The sequence below is a fragment of the Acanthisitta chloris genome, unplaced genomic scaffold (genome assembly GCF_000695815.1).
Source record: "Acanthisitta chloris isolate BGI_N310 unplaced genomic scaffold, ASM69581v1 scaffold4304, whole genome shotgun sequence".
NCBI lineage: Eukaryota > Metazoa > Chordata > Aves > Passeriformes > Acanthisittidae > Acanthisitta > Acanthisitta chloris.
The window spans coordinates 9,959-31,359 of record NW_008667511.1 but is presented as its reverse complement, the minus strand read 5'-3'; the positions used below and the strand labels follow the sequence as shown (position 1 = coordinate 31,359).

The 21,401-nt window shown below is 35.8% G+C and overlaps 1 protein-coding gene across 1 annotated transcript in view; it reads left to right on the top strand.

Moving 5' to 3' along the window:
* The window catches only part of LOC103800147 (dedicator of cytokinesis protein 4-like), a gene marked incomplete at both ends in the record, with an annotated part of 69,061 nt that overhangs the window by 40,871 nt on the left and 6,789 nt on the right, over positions 1-21,401 (top strand). The window contains 5 exons of the mRNA XM_009072513.1: positions 3,270-3,395; positions 15,918-16,042; positions 17,491-17,653; positions 18,164-18,270; positions 18,902-19,058. Coding sequence (XP_009070761.1) covers positions 3,270-3,395; positions 15,918-16,042; positions 17,491-17,653; positions 18,164-18,270; positions 18,902-19,058 — 678 coding nt within the window. The remainder of the gene's footprint in view (positions 1-3,269; positions 3,396-15,917; positions 16,043-17,490; positions 17,654-18,163; positions 18,271-18,901; positions 19,059-21,401) is intronic.

Genomic DNA, 21,401 nt, shown 5'->3' with positions numbered 1-21,401 from the left:
CTCTTCCTAACATCTAATCTAAATCCATCCTCTTTTAGTTTGGTGGTGTCTTTGAACTCATCAGTTCCACTTCATTTCACTTTGTTTTGAAGTGTGTCTAAGGGCATCCCTCTGCAGCTGAATCTGCAACCTTCTAAATATCTGAATTGCTGTGTGATATACCAGTATTTTTAGAGTAATGTTAGTTAACTCTTATTGATAATCTGGTAGCTTGATTTATAATAAGAGTAATGTTAGTTAACTCTTATTGATAGTCTGGTAGCTTGATTTATAATATGGATACCAGCTGTGCAGGGGGATGATCACGTCCCTAGTGCTGCTGGCCACACTATTAATACCCCACCCACTCAGGCTGAAACCATTAAACTTAAGACCCCAGGGGGTCAGTGGAAGAGTAGGCAAGGGGTGGATACTGAAATGATTGTCTGTATGTATGTCATTTTAACAGTATTTGTTTTGGAGTGTGGTAGTATAATTGTAAATGGACTGATGGTAACTCTTTGATTAGGCTCTTATAGCTTTCATTAGGACTATAAATAAGTTCCTGACTTGCCATATACAGTATGTTCCTTTTGCCCATCTCAGCATCCTGAAGGTAACAAGTCATTGGGAAGTCAAGCAACCTGTTCTATAACTTGGATATCACAGCTCAGTAACAGTAAGCATCTTAATGATTTTAGGCCCTTAATGTGGGGGAGCCTGGTTTCCTTGCAAAAGTAGTGGAGCTTTGAGAGAATAATCCAAACACTTAACTGGGAATCATCATCTTTTCATGGGTTATGTAAAGTCTGTGTGCCCATAACTTCAGCATTTTTACCAGATTTATCACTACTTCTACTTCCCTTCTTGTGAATTTCCTTTTTGTTTTGCAACTGGGTCCTAAGTGGCAAGATTGTTAACTTGCAGCCTTGATGTTCAGAGGTTCTTCAGTCCTCCTTCCCTGTGCATCTTTGCTCTGGTTTCATTCTGGTTTATTTTCTCTCTTTCCCATTTACTGTTCTCTTTACTCTGTATAACATTTTTAAGTAACTTTGCTATCTGTAATCCAGTGTTCTTCATTCTGAAGAGCTGGGGGCCATACCATTTATATTCCAAAAATGTATTTAAACTCTAGGTAGTATGACTAAACTCTGTTTCAAGTGTGCTCACTGAGAGATTTTGTTGATGCTTTTGGGTGCATAAAGATGGTTCTTCATTTTCTAACAATGGATGCTGGGAAACACAGAGCTCTAGTATCTTTCTTGCCTTGCATGAACAAGTACTTCAAATACTTGAAAGGCAAATTTTTTTCCTCAAGTTAAGACTGTTTTGCCATTGCTGAGTTTTTTTGACATCTCATTTTTTGAGCAGAAGAAAATGCTTCAAGGAAATTTGAAATTTGTACGCAAAATTGGATTTGGGATCTTTAACTTTTGTTTAGAATACACAATACCTTTACTCAACACCAGACGGTGTACAATGTCTGATTAATACTGTTGTGGTTGATGTGATCTGGAGCAATAGCAAATGTTTTTTCTAGGTTTCCAAGGAAACAGTGCAATAGGGGCATATGGGGGTATGATTATACATATGTATGTATAAGAATTTCTTAAAATATAAAAGAAGCAAGATTGGAGGTGGGCTAAATATCCATATTTATAAGTGAGCTGTACCCAGCCTCCCTCTGCCCATACAGCAATGAAAAACCTTTTACCTCCTCTAACAGAGCCTGAATTTTTTGCCTGTATGATTTTGCACCAAGCTCCTGTACCACTACCTAGCTACAGTGTGGTTTGTTTTCTCACCTACACCAATAATAATTATCACTACTTCCTTAAAGTTGTTCACTGGATAACCACAGAACAAAATCCCCTACAAAAATAATCAATGCCCATGGCATTAAATACAGTCCTTAAAGTAAATAGACTTCACTGAATCCTTTCTTGTAAGATTTCTTTATGTACTCAATTGGAGATGTGTAGGCGATCTGTTTTTCATAAGAGAAGGGAGGTTTGATCAGAGCATTTTGTTCTCTGAAGTTGGCAAAATAATAAAATTTAAGCATAGGTAAGAGGAAAAATGTAAAAGTTGTCATGGTAATTACATATCTGATCTTTTTAGTGCAGTAGCTTGAACTGGCAGTACTTAGTACAGATTTTTCAAGCTCTGATTTAAGAACCATCAAACTTCAAGTAAATTTAGTCAGTTAAATAGTAACATGGTTGTAGGGGAAATTTCTTTCGAAGCTGAAAGGACTGATGACCTTGTTGTTCTGTGTGTGCATGTTATTTGCTTCAGCTTAATCTCAAGTTCGTTATGACTCTTCTGAGTTGTCTGTTTATCTCTAGTTGTTTAGTGTATATGAAGAGTTTGCTTTTATCTTCACCTTGATTTGTATGTTGACACTGTGTACTGTAGTAATCTTGAAGGTCAGGGAAGATTAATCTTTACAAGTCATATCATTCTGACACTTGCCTCAGTGGTTCTGTTTGAAATAACCAAAAGACATCCCTGTTGTTTCTGTTAATCTCAGCTGTAATGAAGTATACTCTTCACAATTTATTTGTATACTGCAGATGTAGTGATGAAGTTATTCTTCCTTGGATCTAGAGGAATAAATATTGAAAAATTACTATATGGCTGCTCTTTTGCATGCCTTCTAGTGAACATAAAGAAGAGTACAATTGAAAAAAGATTGTAGTTCAGTCATCATGGAATTACTGTTCCTGTGTAAAAAAAAACCACTGATTATGCTATATTGGTTTATTATAATTTGTCTCTTTGTGTTCTATTTTAGATTAATAAATTGTATAACTTTGTATCAGGTTAAGTGATGAACTGTAATGAGATTGCCATGTTTAACTGGTAGATTAGGACCATTGTATTTGTATATCAGTGAAGGAAGGAAGTGAAAAATTGAAGGGGTAGCAAATATTGCTGATTGAAATTTCTCTAAATTGGCCTTTTTTTTAGTTAAGGCCTCAGTCTATCTCTGTTGAGATAATTTTGATACATGTCATAGTAGCTCAGTTACATATCATTAATAATTTGCTAATGCTTTTTCATGGTTAGTTGTTTTCAAGTCTTTATTGATTTTTGGATGTTGGGAACCTTCCCAAATATATTTAGAAATTGAGGTGGGTTGTCTTGGTAGTACTGAACTTCCTCTGAATTTACTGTGTTCTCAGGAATATATATATACTGGTAAATTTATATAATTTTTAAGAAGTAGTGTTGACCATAATATGTTTGAATGTCTTATTTTTCATTGTTTTTCTCTTCATTTTCAGGTCTGGCAGTTTCTCTTCAGTTGCTTCATGGAGATATAGAACAAATTAGGAGAGAGTATACATCCAGATTTACCCATGGAGTATCCATAACAAGGAAACTAGGTTTTTCCAATATTATAATGCCTGGTAAGTTAAAGAGAAAAAAATCTCTCAATAAGCAGTAAAAGAAAGAACTAATGAGAGAGGACTTGTTTTTCATATTTTTTTCCAAAAAATACTGTATGCTGAAACTTCTTAAACATTTCCAGAGACTTTTATGTTAGCATTTTTTCATAAAGTTAGAAGGCAACTGTGTCCTGGTGATCCCATTACATTAACTATTGTATAGTTACTGTACCAATGTCAAAAGGGCATAAGGCCATAGCAGCTTTTTTTGAGAGATGGAGCTTCATTTTATAGAACTGGAGATGACTAAATGCAAGACTGCTGAGCTCTGTGCAAGAAAAGAGATAAGCAGCAGAACGTTATGTTCTTAGGAGCTGGTAGATTTCTAAATAAAGGCTCACAGAATTTCACTGGTACTGTACAGCTTCTGTTTTCCAAAGGTTTGTGTTTCCAGTACTGGAAATTACTGGAAATGGATAGTAATGCAGATGCAGAGACTTCATTTTTGATTATGTTGTATGACAAAATATGCAAATACTTAAACAAATGCTAAGGAAGATAGAAAGATTGTGTCAGTATGAATGTGAAGAAGCAAATACAGGAAGAAGATCATAGAACTATCTGTAGCTCCATCCCTGAAATGAAGTTTTTAAAAAGTTGAATGGATTGCTGGAAGTTATAAGGCAAATGTCTCTTTAAAAGAAAAGCATACTTGCAAGCAGACCAGTTTGGCATGATTGTGGTGTTGTTTTGTTGCTAAGAAATGTTGGAGGAAGGAGTTCACATCTTTGTTTCAGCTGAATCCATACACAATGTTATGACTCTCTCAAATGCAAGCCATCCTCATGACTTGCAGATTTTTAGTAGAGACTGTCTTCTTCATGTAAAGATCTGCCTTTGCTTTCCTGTGGACCTAAATCTAAACTCATGTTCTAAGGCAAGAATAAATAAACTTCAATACTTCACTAATCAAGGAGGTCTTAAATAGGCATTTAAAACTCAGTAATGGGACTCAGCTTTAACTATGGGCATGTATTTCACTTGAACTTCTGCCTGCAAATTGACAACTGAGAATTCACTCTTGCATTCTTACTGCCAATTAAACATCTGTCCTTCTGCATCCTAGATCAGCACTACTGATCACTTAAAACATGCACATAGCAGAAGTTAATGAAACAGTTCTAGCATTAGTATGAAAATACTCTGCTGGTGTGACTGCAGTGTTTAGAACAATAAACTGCATGTGTCAGGTGCCATTTAATTTGAAGTTAGTTTATATGTGTGTGTTTAGTGGAAGCATTCAATTGAAATTTTATGGCTTATTAGCTAGGGTTTATTTGTATTACTATTGGATTTGTAATTTGAATCAAATGGGTGTTGTAGATAATAGGGCTGCTAACAGTGGAAGCAGTTTTACGGAGCACACTATAACTCCCATTAAGAATCCTTTCTCCATTTATCTATGATTTAGTAACCTACTGCTCTATGTTATCAAATTTGCTAAGTTCTTTAAATTTCTTATATCTCCTCACTTTCCAGTTGAGAAATAATGTGATGTGCTAAACTGCAAAAAAAAAATGTCATAGCAGAGTACTGTGTAATCAGCTGCTGGAGGAAATTCTTGACATTGTTTCAAAGAATTGTGCAGGCTCAGTTTGTCCTTTTTATAGTTTAAAAAAACCCCCTATGGGTTCTGGTGTGCTGCTTTCTTAATCCAATTGTATATTGGATATATACCTCAGCTTAAATAATGTACAAATTTTATTGTATGCTTTCTGGCACAGAAGGCATTTCTCCTAAAGAGAAATAATCATCTCACTCTTGCAACGATGACTTTCAAGGGCTAAGCAGAGCAGAATGCCATAGGCACTGAAATGCCCACAGGAACCTTGCCTTTGAAATGCTTTTTTCTTTAAAAGCTCCCCTCTCATTTTGTTTCTCTTCTAGTGACTTTTCTTTTTTCAGAGATAAATTAGAGAACTTCATCTTTGCCACTGGAAATGGTCATTAATTAGATCTGATTTTATATTTTTGTTGAAAGTAAGTGTGCTGCTGTGGCTAATTAGCACTTAGGTTAGCGTTCCGAACCAAACTCTTGAATTATTCAATATGAAATACTTCATGCTGTTAAACTGCAGTATCTCTTTTCTAAGTGCCATATTTTAAGTCTCTCGCCTATTCTGGTGTATTTAAACTCTCTCTGACCTTCATTTTTCAGCATATCAATCCTTTTCTCTTTAGAGCTTTTGCTATTAAAAGTAACTAGGATCAGCATATATGCCAAAGCAGAATTTTGTTGACAATAATAATGCATGGCTTTATACAGTAATGCTTTTGGTGTCACTGCAGCCTGACAGGGTGAAGCTGCAGAATGCACTGTCTAGGACCCTTGAAATTTTTTAATGCAGAACTCCCAGTGTTTTAGGGTATTAAGTAGATAGCTGGAAAAGAAATAGATGGCTATGATTCAAAGATGCTGTGAAATAGGTAGCTCACTTTATTCCAGCTGACAGAAGGAGGAGAGGCTGTCAAAGTGTCACTTTGTGAGTTTAGTCAACATGCATTTTCTAGGTTTGACCAGGATTTCGGGGCACACTCCTATGCAACCACTAGTAAACTCCATTCCAGCATCCTGGTTTGGTAGTCTGCATATACACAAGCCAGTATTCTCAGAAAGCTTTGTACCTCACCAAGGAATAACTGTGTTTGCACACTGAGTTTCTGTGCTCACCATTTCCTGAGAGGATAGACAAACACATCATTACTTACTATATAAAATTTAGCATTTGATATTTACAAACATTATATTTCTGAGCAGTACTTTAAGTTAGATTAACATACATAATGGGTAATGGAGTGTGAAAGACTTTTTTATTTTTCCATACACAATTTTACCAGCTTTTTTGTTATTTTATGTCAGGCACTCTTGAGGAATCTCTTTCCAAATTTGACTTAGAGGATCTGTATCAGTGCATAACTTCAGTGATGTATATGCTTATATATTCTAGCACACCTACATGTATGTGTTCTTTTGCATCTTTGGAGAAGATACCTAATTTCATAAAGAAGCCTGATCATTTGGTGTGTGTTGTCTGGGGTTTTCAGAATTGAATAAACCCTAGCACAGCTGCTTGAATGAGGACTTCCTGGAGCTCCCCACTACACCTGTCACTTGTAAACAGACTAAACTCTGCATCTTGTAGGAACAGCAGGTCACCTCCAGTCTATAAAAGTGTACTGCAGGGTATAACCAATTGGCCTCTTGGCTGACATGTCAAAAGACTTTCATTGGTGGATATTAGTTAGCTATAGACACCCTTTTTTCCACTTATGATCTGAATTGGTACCATTACCACTGCTGGGATCTTATCACTATGTGCTTAAGAATTTATATTTCTTTGTGTCCATCCAAAGATTCAAACTCTTATGGTATTAGAAGAGGTTAAAGATTTGGTAAGTCACTACAGTGGTATTACATTGACCACTGTTTACCTTGTACATAAGCCTAGAGGATCTATAATGCTGGTATCTATAGCTGAGCTAGTCAGTCCTGACTGCAAAAGTCTTGACTTTGTAATCCCTTCACTCAGAATTTTTTGATTCTTTCCTATGGGTGTAATAAAATTTCACAAATGGCATTGCTAAAGACTCTACATGAAGCTGCACTATTAATTTCTGTAGTGGAATTTTCATTCTTTCAAACTTATTTCTCACAGATTGAAAGTCTAGAAGTCTAATTTTGTTACTCAAAATTTTATCATTTTTGGTTTGGGTTTCTTTTTTTTTTGTACAATTTCTGCTTATTCAGCAGGTAGAATGAGGTTCCCAGGATGTTGCTGTGCTTTTAAGATTTCATATGCTTAACTTAGGAAAAGTAACTGAAGTTTTTTTGCCATCACATCTGCATTGCTTTACATTTGTCACCTTTTAATGTCATTTGTCACCTTTTCACATCATTAGATGTCCTTTAGCTGACCAGTTAAATCCCATCAAAATCCTGTCTTTCAAAGCTACTGATTATACTAATTACTCCTTCATCTGGATTATTAAAAGGTCTTTTATTCTTTTCATGTGCAAGTACACACTCTCCAATCTTTTTTACTGATTCCAGAAGCTTTAAAAGTTAAACCAGAACTAGAATCTGTCTTTTTATACAAATGATCTCACAAAATGCTATCTTTGTGGTAACATGCATTTTTCAAAGATGTGATTTTGACTGGAGGCATATTCACTCTTTCAAAGCATAGAATAAGAGTCTGGAGAGCAAAAATGTAAAAAAAGCTATGGAATATATTCTCTTCAGCATGGTGTCTGTATCTGTCAGTGAGTTTGGATGTAGAAAAAAGCTGTTGATTCTATGGAAAGAAAGAAATGTCTGACACACCTAAGCATTCTTCTCTTGTGAGCAATAGAATGAATTTTTCCACACTTCTTTATCCTGTATGGAGTACAAACAATCTAAATGTAACCCCTGCCACTGTTTGCTGTTCTGATTTCCAAGAATCCAGAAATATGTATTTTTAATTACTGAAAGTAGTATTGCCTGGATATATTAGTTACACAAAATATGTTTGAGCAATATTGTGGAGCAAAGACACCCTGAATTTTGACCTTTCAGAAAACTGGAGTACTCTTTGGGGAATATCCTCTGCTTTTCAAATCCTATTTTAATACTTTTTAAAGGCTTTGATCCTATCTGTCAAAGGAACTATCATTTCCCTGAGTCACTGGAGAAAACAAAGATACATGACTAGATATTTGGTTAGACAGCTGTAAGGATCTTCCATCTCCCCTGTCTTGTTGTCTTGGTTCATTAGGAATGGAAAGAAAAAATAGAAGAAAACTATGGAAAGGGAAAACAGCCAGAATTTAATTGGAATTCCCTTGATTTAAAATCTCTGAAAGTGGAGGATGGGGATATAGTATTTAGAAGAATAAGAATAATACTTTCTTTTGAGTATTGAATAAATAGCAGCGATGAAGGATAGTTATGGTTTTGAAGTTTTTCTTCAATAAGCCAGATAAGGAGCACCAGCAAACTAACAAGTGAATGCTTTAGCTCTGAAAAGATAAGTGGGTTTTCAAAATTCTGTTGGAAATATTTTCTTTATTTTGTAGCTATACAAAATCAACAGGTCAAAGTTTTCAGTTAAAAAGGCTTGGAAGGGTTTTATTCCTCACTTGTTCCAAGCAGCTTGTTTTACATCTCATTGTTAAAAGGAAAATAAAGTCACAGAGCAATTGGGTATTACATGGTAGATCTGCAATCCATTTGAAATCTGAAAGTATTGCAGTTTAACAAACTCTTGCAAAGGGCATTTCGTTTAATCGGCTGTTTTCTGGTAAGAGTTTCTTAGGCTTGTTGAGAGTTTCTGTAATAAAGCTGAAAATGTAGATAATGTTCTATTGAAAAAGGAAAGTAGAGGACCTGAGAAAAAGAATCTGTTTATTTGTCTGTCTTTGATTTAAATGGCCAAGCTTACTTAATCCAGTAGTAAAAAGGCAGAATTGTCACCAACGCTCCCAAAATCCTAACACATGCAGAGTTGTTTTACTGTTAGCCATATATAAACAAGAATAAACTTGATAATGCAAAAACTAGCTAGCAGGATATAAATATTAGAAATAATCTTAATTTTTTCTGCCCATCATCTGTTATATACTTAAATGGAGATGCACACCCTGCCCCAAATAAGTTTTTGTCCCTTATCACCCAGAGGATGCCAATCTCTCAGACCGTTTCTTTGTGTGTATGTATTTAAACACCAAATACAACATTTTCTCATTCTTGAGTGGTGTGTGAATAGTAAATATTATGAGTATTTGCAAAATTTTCTTGCAAATAAGGAAGTTGTTCTTTGCCACAATAATGGAGAAGTCAAGGTATTGTTTTGTGGGGGAAAAAGCACTGAACAGACAGCTGACTGATGGTTGTCATGGTCTTTAAATATCAAACACGTTTACTGGCAGCTTCAAGCATATCAATGAGATTTGCCCCCTTTTTTTAAAGTGTTGAATACATTCCCTGATAAGCAGCCAGTCAGTATTTCAGTATCTTCTAAGTTGCAAAGCAAAAAAGAAATTGTTTTTGTAATGGGATTTCACTTCTCACAGTGATTAAATTCTTTGTGAAATGCAGTGTGCCTGTATCTTCCTGAGCTGCTCTTCTTAAGGATGCCCTTCGCTCAGATAACATCCTTCTGTATTACAACTTTCACTAATGATTCTAGATTGCTTAACTTGATTTTATTTTTTAAAAAATTTTCATTATTTTTTAAAAAATTTATACAATGCATAAGAAGTCAGGAAGGGAAGGCAAGAGAATGGCATGGCTGAGTAAAGACATGCTGGTCAAACTACAGGGCAAGAGGGAAACGCACAGGCAGTGGAAGCAAGGACAGGTATCCTGGGAATAGTATAGGAAGATTACCCAGTTTTGTACTGATGGGGTCAGGAAGTCAAGGCAAAGCTGGAGCTGAAATTGGCAAGAGATACCATGAATAATAAGAACTTCTGTAGGTATTCCATCCAGAATGGAAAGGTCAAGAAAAGCATGCTCACTGAGATGAAAACCACTGATAAACTAGTCATAAAAGATGAAAAGGCTGAGGTATTCAACCTCTTTGCCTCTGTCTTCATGGTCACTCTCTTCCCACACCTCTCGAGTGGGTGTACAACTATGCAGGGACTGGAGAGAGCTACATTGCTCCCAGTGTAAGAGATGATTAGGAATCTGGACATACATAACATACATATGGGACCTAACAAGATGCATCCTGGAGTCCTGGCAACATTGGCTGATGTAGTTGCCATGCCACTCTCCATGATACTTGAAAAGGCATGGCAGGCAGGTGAAGTTCCTGGTGACTGTAAAGAGGGAAACCTTGCACCCATTTGTGAAAAAAGGATAGAAACACTGGCACAAGTTTTCCAGAGAGGGTGTAGGTGTCCCATCCCTGACAACATTTAAAGTCAGATTGGATGGGGCTCCGAGCAACCTGATCTAGATGAAGATGTCCCAGCTCATTGCATTGAGGTTGGACTAGATGATCTTTAAAGGTCCCTTCCAATGCAAACCATTCTATGAATCTATGAAATCATCAAAGTTCAGCTGCCAGAAAGGCATTAGCAAGAGTTTCATATTGCTGTAATATTCCAGGACTTAATCTCTTCTCCCCATACCCACTTCATCTCTATATATTAATAAACACATTGTTTTTATCTTTAATGTTTTTACAAACTTCAGGTTGTGACTACTACAAATATGATCAGCTCGTAGTGTAACTTGTTGAAATTTAGCCTGCATGTTGATGGTCAGTGCTGCATGACCCAGACATAGGGTCACCTACCTTTGATTTGAGCTCTTTCATCTTGTTCCCTGTGCCTCTGTAACTGCATGTTCTTATTGTAACTTTAGCTGTGCCAGTTACAAGTTTCCTGGGCTAATAAGGAGGTGGAAGATTTCCTACTCTTGTCTTTTATTTTCCAGTTTTCCTTGTTAATGTCAGTATATCAGCCTGGAAATTGTAGAACATCCAAGCTGCTAAAAGGCATAGCATGGATTGACTTAAAGGGTACAAGGCAAGGTGTGCTAAGGTTCCTTAGCCCACTCCTCCAGTAAAATCACCTTCTGCTTGTTGTTGTTTTGGTTTTGTTTGGGTTTTTTTAGATCCTCCCACTGGTAGTTGCTACACAGCTCTTCTCACATTCTCCAAAGTATTTTAAGGGTCTTTTCTCTAAAAGATTTTTGCCTCCACAATATTTACATCGTGGATACCATTTTTTCTGTGACACAGTCCCTACAACTGAAATTGTTTTAAGAGCTGTTCAATTCATGTTTAAAGTATAAAACAAAGCAACTCATTAGCTTATAGTTTGGAGATGTAAATGAATGGGAACTTTCTCTAAACAAAATAATGGTTTTTGCTCTTTTTCAATTCATGATTCTAAAGACCTATGATTCTGAGCAAAGCTTTCATAAAAGCAGTTCCTAACAAAAGCTCCTACTGAGTTCTGTGTAATTATTTTAAAATTAGTGGCTGCCATACGACAGCTATAACTATCAGTGATGCTTGTTCAAATGCAGTCACACTGTGTTTTGTTACAGTACTAAATAATCAAATTGAAATTTATTTCATTGGAAAGCTTTTTGAGGATAGCTGGCAAACTAAACTCTTTTCATTCTAACAAAAAGACAGCTACCTTTGATCTTTGACAGCTAACTTCAGCTTGAAAACCTTGTTCCATATTAATATGTGACAAGAAATTCTACAGTTCTAAATGTGTTTGGAATATGAGAAGAGTCTTGTTAGAATGTATGTTTTGCAGTTGCAGCTCACAGCTTCCTCAGTGTAAGTTTTAAAAACAATTTTGTGATGTAGGAGCATTACTTTGATGCTTAGGTACGGTACAAATGTTTCTAAAAAAGATGTAAAACTGATGTATTTGTACGAATGTTCTCATGACACTTGTCCTGATCTGACCTTCCCCTTCCTAGCGATTGTCTGTGTTGTTTCTGACATCTGAGGTTCAGTGGGAGCATTCAAGCCTGCTTATTTAAAATTTGTGGTTTATATTTGGCAGGTTCAGGAAGGCTGACCTCTAGTAACTCTGTCCTCCAGCTGTTTGCCTTGTGGTTGTTTTCTGACTTTAATTGGGCTTTTTTCCTGCTCCATACAATAGACTTTTGCATGTAATTGATGCTGATCAGGTCTCTGCCCCCTGCTACCATTTACCTCTTGAGTGATTCATTACTAGTTAGATTGAAGTGATGAAGCTGCTTCTGCTTCTTCATATGTCAGGAACCTTGAGCTGTAATGTACCTGGTTAGCACCTACAGCTGGGGCAAGAAGTTTTCCTCTCCCAGCCCATAAAAAGTGCTTTTAATATATTTTTGCCAGGTCAAAGCTGCAGTGTATTGGCAGGAGCATATGAAGAGGCAGCTCTGCCAATGCTGTGCTGTACACATTCTGATTTAGCAATCCAGCCATTGCAATCCAGCACCTTTCACTTACAGTTAAATTCATACACCAGAGTAAATGTCCCTGCAGAATGTGCATTGTAAATTTGTGCTGCATTGGAAAGTTCAGACTGTATAATAATCCATATTATTGCATCTTTACCTTTTTTTTTTGTTCAAGTTTATAGAAATTCAGTTTCCATAGAACTTTAGCCCTCACTTCATGGTAGAAGCTCTTGTAGGAGTTTCAATCTGCTTTTGATTAGCCAGGTAGGTGAAATAACAGGGTGCTAAGAAGTGCTAAAGCACTGAGGTTATCGGGTCACTTCTGTAATTAGGACAGAATATACTGATACCCTTTTTCAGCACATTGCATTATTGCCAAGGCTCTGTTTAGAGGAGAACAGGTCAATTTTTGTGAAAGTACTTCCTACTCCTGTATCTTTTTTCCCTGTGATTTGATTTCTTCTGGCAATTAGAAAGGTTTAAAACCTTAAAAGGCATTGAAACACGATTTTTAAAGGCCTGCTTAACTTCTGTGAAGGTCCAATTACTTTTAAAAATTCTTTTTTTTTTCCATAGAATCATAGACTGATTTGGGTTAGAAGGGATATTGAAATATCATCTTCCCTGCTGCCCCCTTGGGCAGAGACATCTTTCACTAGGTCAGGTTGCTCAAAGCCACTTCCAACCTGACCTTGAACACTTCCAATGATGGGGCATCTGATTCCACTGTCATTTTCATTTGCATTTAAACCCTGTACAGTTTACTCTGTTTAAAAAGGCAAAATTATGGTTTTCACTGAGTTTCATCTAGGCTAGGTCATTAAATTTGTGGTGGATATGGTTATTTGGTCGTTCCTGTGAAGACCCCATTGAAAACTGAACTAATTCCTTGTCAATAAATGAAAGTAATGACTGAATGGAGCACAATGCATATAAGATATGTTAGTTTTTAAAGAGAAATGGCTGCAACTACAAATTGTTTGCTAAAATCAGCTATCTAAGAAAGCTGCTTTTTTGAGTACTGTGTGTTGCCATTTTTGCTGAATATAAAACTCTTGAAAGTGACCAACAGCCAGCACTAACTAGAACCAAGCCTAGTATGAGGATATACTCAGCAGGGAGCCAACATACTGCAGGCTCTTCGGTGACCATTCTGTACTAAAATCTTGATCATAAAATATGACTGCATTGTAGAAATAATCAGAATCTAGTAGTTTTACAGGTAATTTTATGACTTGAGTAAATATAAGAACAGCTTTACTGATTCAGATCAAGGGCCCATCTAGCCCATGTTGTAAGCAGACACTTAAGGAAGAGGAAAAACTGTGAGTGTGCATTTGTGCATGTGTGGTAATTACCCTCTGATGCTCTCCCAGCCTCCAGCTATTTTCAGCTCAAGGGATTTCCTGAGACTTGTCATTGGTGGTTCATTTCCTGTAGCTGGTCAAGGGATTTCCTGAGACTTGTCATTGCTCGTTTCATTTCCTGTAGCTGATTTTTCTTCCACAATTTCTCCATCCTTCCCTTTCATCCTTATACATTTCTTACATTGACAGAATCCTTTGGAAAGGTTTTAGTTTGTGTTTGGTTTTTGGTTTTGGATTGCTTTTGTCTTTGTTTTGGGTTTTTTACAAGTCTTGCTGTCTGAATAACCACCATCATTTGCTAGTTTTGAACTCATTTCCACCAGGAACCAGAAAGTGATTCAGTGGTTGCACACACTTGTTAGTAATTCAGTCTTTCATCCTTGGCTTCACACAAAACTCTAAAGTGAATACCATCTGGTATTTGTTTCTGTTGATTCTGTCTAGCTGTATTCTCACCTGTCCATAGTTGTTTCAGGAGGTAACTGATAATAAGGTAATACAATAGCAGATTTCCCTCCCTTTTTTTTTGTGGGCATGAGTCTTGAGTGCTTGATAATATAGTAGTTTCTTTTTTAACTTTTTCATTGTTTAGATTGTCATTTGGAGGAATCATTTAATTATTTTGCACACAATGATGAAATAGTGTTATAAAAATACTAGAAGACTATAGCAAGATCATTGTTTCTGGTACTTAAAAATCACTGGATCGTTGCATGCTGTAAAATAAATGCAAGGAATGTGAAACGTGAGAGTATCTTGGAAAGTTCAAGCAAGTCAAATTCTGCTTGCAGATTAAAATGAAGCTGGAAATTGAAGATGCACTAATTAAGTGCAAGTTACATATCCTTTAATTAATTTTACCCACAGTACAAGTACCCATCTCATGTTTGCCTTCCAAGCTGTACACCTATAAATATGCTAAACTATCATATTTGATTTCCTTTCACCAGTGCTGAGTGAAAATCTGTTTTATTAAAATAGGATATTCCCATTACGCTAAGCTCACTTATCACTCGATGAAGGCATATATTCTCAATTTCTCTTTCTACCAAATCCAGAAATTAGAATTTTAGAAGAGGCTTCTGATTATGATGCTGTTCATTTTTCATTATTCAGTGTTTCAAAAGGAAAGGCCAATTGCTTTCAAATAGTTCTGTTAATGTTTTCCAGAGCTAGATTAGTTTACACTTTTTAGAAATAAATTTAGCATCTTGAAACAAAAGAGAGCAGGGGGTTCCCTACTATGCCACTCCACTCACCACCACCACTGCTTTTCCTCTTGTCCCATCCCCCTTGCAACTGCCAACCACTCTTTCTTCCTAAGCCAAAGAGAAACTTTGCAGTTTGTGTCAATTGAAATGGCAATAAAATGACCACTGATCTCATCCATAAGATCTTTTCATGGTCTGACAGAATATTTAGCTTGTATCTACATGAAAGTGCAAATAATTTCAGTTTAAATAAGTTAACAGTATTTAATAACCTGTACATACCATGTAGCCCTTAGAAAGTGTCTGTATTTATAGTTTGAATGTGCTGATGAAAATTTTAATTTCTCAGAAGCCTTTCCAACAAGTGAAAAATAAGTTAAGCTAACTATTTTCTAATAAACGTTGGAACACTCCATTAAGGTAAAATATTTGAGATCTTTTAGATTAGAAAGACAAATCTGAATGCTCACAATCTGTGAACACTGCCCATTTAATGAAATAACACCAACCTCTGGTTTTTTTCCTCTTTCAAAGTAATACACTTTCGTTCGTGGCTAAGTGGAGAAAAGGGTGTAATCAGTTCTTCAAGGAGACTTTAAACAGATAAATGTAATGGTTACAAGTGGAATAAAGTGCATTAATATTGTCTTAGATTAAAAGAAGAGTTAAATCAAGTGGAGCTAGAAACCAGCTTCAGTATAGCTAAAGATGCCACTGTTAAGACCAGACAGACCTAAGAGATTAATAAAAATCCCTAGAATTGGTTGAGTATGGCAGATAATATTAGGGTTTTGAGAGGGATGAAGATTTGTTGGTTTTCTTGGTTTATGAAAACAATTACTATTTAAAATCCAACATACTGATAAATTGTGGGTGTGATACTGTCCCTTGTTTGGATGGGTAAGATGAACATCTACTTAAGTACTAAAAGCAAGCAAATTTGACTGACTTTTGTACACTTTGTGTTTTATTTATCTTTATTTATTTTTTTTTTTACTAGGGGAAATGAGGAATGATTTATATATCACTGTAGAAAGAGGAGAATTTGAGAAAGGAGGGAAAAGTGTGGCCAGGAATGTGGAAGTGACAATGCATGTGGTGGACAGCAATGGTCAAATTTTAAAGGTATCTTTGTATGTTTCTCCTTGCTGTAGTTACTGTTGATACACTTTTTCAGATGTAAATAATATTTTGTGGCATTATTGAAGAGTAAGAATTGCTTTAGAAATGGCATGTTTATCTTTTCTGTCTTTAGATATTCAAAGTATTTCCACTTTGCCTAAAACCTTTATAAAATGTATTTGCAAACCTTTATAAATTTTTATTTTATTTCTATGATTAATTATGTGATTGGGATAAACATCAATAATTGCAACCAACTAACTAGTGAGTCTATTAAGATGCTGGAAAATATTGAAGCAGGATCAAGTTTTGGAGAATTTTTTGTTTTGTAATAGTTCTTAGTAGGTATGCATTTCCTTATCTTGCACAGAACAGTGTGTTTTGAGAATTTTCAGTTTTGTCTGATTTTGGTAAGTCAGAGATCCTTGATGCCAATATCACCACCATGTATCAATAAAAAGAATAAATTAGTGTTCCTTTTCATCTTCAAATGTGATTGCATGCTGCTGGTGATGGCTTACAAACAGGCACTTGTTTATATTTTAATCATTAATAGGTGACTGTTTCTCAGATTTATTTTTTCTGTACCAGAAGGATTTCTCTTGATTCAAACTTTTCCACACATATTCCACACACCTTTTTGTTTCCTTTTGTGTTATTTGAAAGTACTTTTTTTTTATATGTTCTGTATGGTTTCAGCAGCTGTGAAGTGAGAAAATGAAGCAAGTCTGCACAAATAGCCTGGTTCAAATTGCATGTGTATATCTGAAGTGTGATTGTGTGCATAAGTGCATGGCATGTAATATAAATATGTTTTTATACATATATATGCAAGCATACCTAAGTGTGTCTGTGTATATGTATTTTTTTATATATATAAACACATTAAACAAAAAGGGATATGAGATTGTAATTGCAGAGGAGAAAAGCTGCAGTTCACCTTTCCCAGAAAATTAATAGGTATGCCCAAGTCAGGACTTGGAGAAATCCATTTTTCTGCCTTGCTATGGAGAGACCATCATGGGTAGTGCAAAGGCAACTAACACTTTGCTTCTTCCCAGATAGGGAAACAAGATTTCTTTTAATTTTTAATTGATATTGATAACAACAGTGTTACAGGCTTATTTCAGAGGTCTGGAGATCTTGAGCCTGGGCTGCTGTGGTCTCAGTTACCTTCTTGTTTGTTGCTTGGGCATAACACTGGCTAGGCCATGTTGTGTCATGGGACTCCACAAGACTTTTGTTGCTGAAGCCTCCATGTTCACCCAGTTCCCCCTATTTAACACTTTGATTCTCATTGGGGTGAGTGATTCTTGCCACTTGTAATTTTCCAGTCGGCAAATATTAGCAAAGTACAACATTTGGCATTTATGATAAAAATGTAAATATCAAATAGTCTTCTAAGGAAGTGCAGTCCTTGGTGACATTTAATCTTATTTTTTCTTCATTAGGATTTTATCTCGTTTGGCTCTGGAGAGCCACCAGCCAGTGAGTACCATTCCTTTGTGCTTTATCATAACAACGGTCCCAGATGGGCTGAGCTGCTGAAACTTCCTATTCCTGTGGATAAATTTAGAGGAGCTCACATCCGCTGCGAATTCCGGCACTGCTCCAGTAAGTGTGTTCATGACTTATGCTAGACCTCTCTGTTACAGCTGTATTCAGCACACACCTTAGGAAAAAGACATCTGCATGAACTTTCTCTGTAATGCCTTTGTTTGCTTATAAAATTCCAAAATTTTCTAAACATTGAAATATTTTAGAGATGATTTTGAGGTAAAAATTGATGACTGGGTCCACATTCTGCATACCAAGGTGAGTGAGATAGATTTCATAGAGATGGATAAACTTCTGTGTTGCTAAGACTGCATATTTGGTGGTTTACATTATTTGTTGTTAATAAATACCAAATCATTCCAGAATACTGCTTTCTGATTTACGGTGAGATAAAAGAAATGATTACAGGAGACAAGGTGCAAATCTGAACAGAAATTCAGGATAATCTTAGTCTGACTAGCTGCAAATACCTTCAAGCATACTTTCTTATGTTGTAGCATATACATTTATTTTGTTAAAAATGTGTAATATTATCTTTAAGTGCTGCTATTTATATGTGCATTTCAGCTAAAGAAAAGGGTGAGAAGAAGTTGTTTGGCTTTTCTTTTGTGCCCCTGATGCAGGAAAATGGGAGGACTCTGCCAGATGGCACCCATGAACTCATTGTATACAAGGTAATTCGAGTTAGTGGTCATTAGATGTAATGATTCCTCTGGAACACACTTTAAATGCCTACAGACATTAATTTGACAAAGCCTGTATTGATTATCAAATAAGTGATAATCTTGTCACCATTAAAATGCCTATTACTGATTGTTTAATATCAACCTGCCTGATACAATCTACAATTGAATCTAGGAATGTGTTTCAGTGCACTGGTTTTCCTATGCCTTACTATTGTGTCACAATGTGTTTATATTGTATTTCACAAATGTAAGTTCAATTAAAACACACAAATTGGACCACATTATATCCCATTACTGAATTACTCAAGGTGGAAGATCAGACAAGCTCATTTATGCAGATCTACTCAATCTTATAAGTTTTACAGATATTTCAGATTTGTGGGATTCTTGTTTCCACATTTGACAGTTGTGTCTTTGTTCAGATTTTGACATGAAAATTTGTAGCTATTTGTTTGATTTGTTAGAATTCAACATGCAGCCAAAGCTGCAATGATGATCCAAAGCCAAAGCTGCAACAGACACAGTGAAAAACTTCTTCAATAATGGTTCATATAATTTAGGGTCAGTTTGGTCAATTATTCTGTGCTGTGCAGTTATTTGTATGGGTTTGTTTTCACAGTGTGAAGAAAACACAAACCTTCAGGATTCTGGTCGCTACCTCAAACTCCCCTTTTCAAAGGGAATATCTCTAGGAAACAACAGCCAAGCAGTTAAAACCACTAAGGAGTCCTTCTGGATTACATCCTTTCTCTGCTCCACTAAACTCACACAAAATGGTAGGGTATGTTGATTATTTGAAACATGATGAATTCAAATGAGTGTGATAACTAGTCTTCTTCATGCCAAGCAAGCATGAATGTACTCAAAAATACCTTAGGTTCTATCCATTTTATAAACTGGTTTTCTCCATAATTTTTTATATCCAGATGGAAACAAATGCAGCATGATAAACCACTCTTTTTAAGTAGTTCAAGAATGTTTTTTAGATTAACATAATATTGGAATCAAATGCAGACGTTCTGGAATCAGCTGTTGAAATCCAGCTGCTTTACAAAACCCCTTAATCTGTTTATTGTAGAGTTTTTATGAAATACTTGTCAGCTTCAGACTGTAGCAGTTTGTTTCTAATTAGGCATATATTGTTTTTTTTGTTGTTCCTTTAAGCCAACAAACATTTATTAATACTTAAAACTGTCTTATAGACTGGATATAAGAAGCAGCAAATAGAAATACATGTGTTTACACTCTTTACCAGTGCTCTGTGTAAAATTCTTACGGTTCTGGTTTATTTGTCATATTAATTACAGTTTGTAACTGAAACAAATAACTTTGTTGAGCAGTTTTCCATAAATTTCTAAATGTTTTGTATTTGCTTGGTAATGTGTTTCTGACTGTTCTTTGATCTACCCACAATTTTATTTTTTTTCTATGCTGTTTATCACAGTTTTAAGACCTTGCTTAGCTTTCTCTTGTGAGTGAATATCTATGACTTTAACCATCTCCTGTGTATGACGATAAAATTGCTAATTGTTTGCAAATTGTTTATTATAGGTGTTTAACAAAAACTAGAGCAGCTTTTTAAATTGAAATATTCATCTCAGTTTTCAGCATTCAGTAGCAAGTGTCTAGACTAGAACTATGTGCAAACAGCAAGTGGTTTGTTTCCCTGTGCACATCCACTTTGTATTGTCATAGCAATTGCCTTCAAAATAATAAAAGTTACCCAATAAAATGTTTTCCCAGAGGTTGCTAACAGGCAATCAGAGACTAAATTTGCTTTGGCTAAAGGCTTTGATGTAGGGAATCACATGAATCTACTCATACTTACACATGCATGAAAGTGCTGACTGGAACTTAAGTCTCTCACTGATAAATAGTTGCCTTATTGTCTGGGATTATAATACTAATTTTTTTTTCACAGTACAGGAGTTATTTTGTACTTAATGTAAAGAGATGTGTGACATAGGGCATAAAATTTCCTCTTTTTTTTTTTTAAACCATATTCTGAGTAAGAGGGTGCAGAATATCTGAATAATACTGATCCCCTTTTCAGCTCTGAAAGAGTTAACAATTATTTCAGCAGTACTTCAGAGGGTGGAAATATTTTCAATAGACAGGCTCATATTTTCTCCAAGGATCTTCTTTGGAAAGTTCATCTTGGTGAGTTTCCAAATCCCCATTCTTTTAAACAAAAATTTGCCAAAACCTATTGCATGCTCAGAAAATGAACATAGAGCAAAGCATGTGGATATTGGTCATGTGAGCATTACTTCAGTTATCCCTGAGAGAATGTAACATACGTATTAAAACCACAGATTTAAAAAGATCTGTGTATTTACTTTTTTTATTAAACGTTTGTATTGGTATTTTTGAAAATTGCTGGTTATTTTTTATGTTCAGAGATTTATCAGAATTTCTCAGAGATTTGCCTTTGTCTATAAACAACAATGTCCAGCCTGAAAATGAAATTAAAATTATGCTATTGTCTGGCCATGGGGCAGGGGAGGACCCCAAACCCAGAGTTGTAAAGGGTGTGACTGAATTAGGCCACAGCTTTACTAGCTCGCTGGGGAATTTTACTCAGCTGTCATTCTCTCATTGATTATTCCCACATGCCATCAGCTCTCATGCATATTAAAATTATGGGGCCTGGGGGAAGGAGGCTGACTCCTAGTTGTTGGGATCCATAACTGCCTTACCCTGGGTGCTTTGGAAGGGTTATTGGGACTATTTCCAAACAATTTTTAGAGACCTTCTAACCAGGGTAGTCTGTGCGTTCATCAGCGTACGATGTAAGAACGCGTCCTTATCTGATCTGTCTGCCAGTTAGTTTTTCCTTCGCTTTTCCTTTTTGATCCTGGGTATTAATCAGTTAATGTTACCAAGAAAGTATGCCAGTTTTTATATAGTACAGTCTTAGCTGTGTAGTTATATAACATTATCCTAAAAAAACCCAAAAGAATGAGAAAGAACATAGTATTTTTCTACTGAGTAGTCATCAAAACAGTCTTACTTAGTTTTTGACATATAGGAGGGATCTCTGCCTGCAAGAGACTCAGGATCCTTCCAGCAAGTCAGAATATTTTAGCAAGTTGGCATCCACTCATTTCTCAGCACTG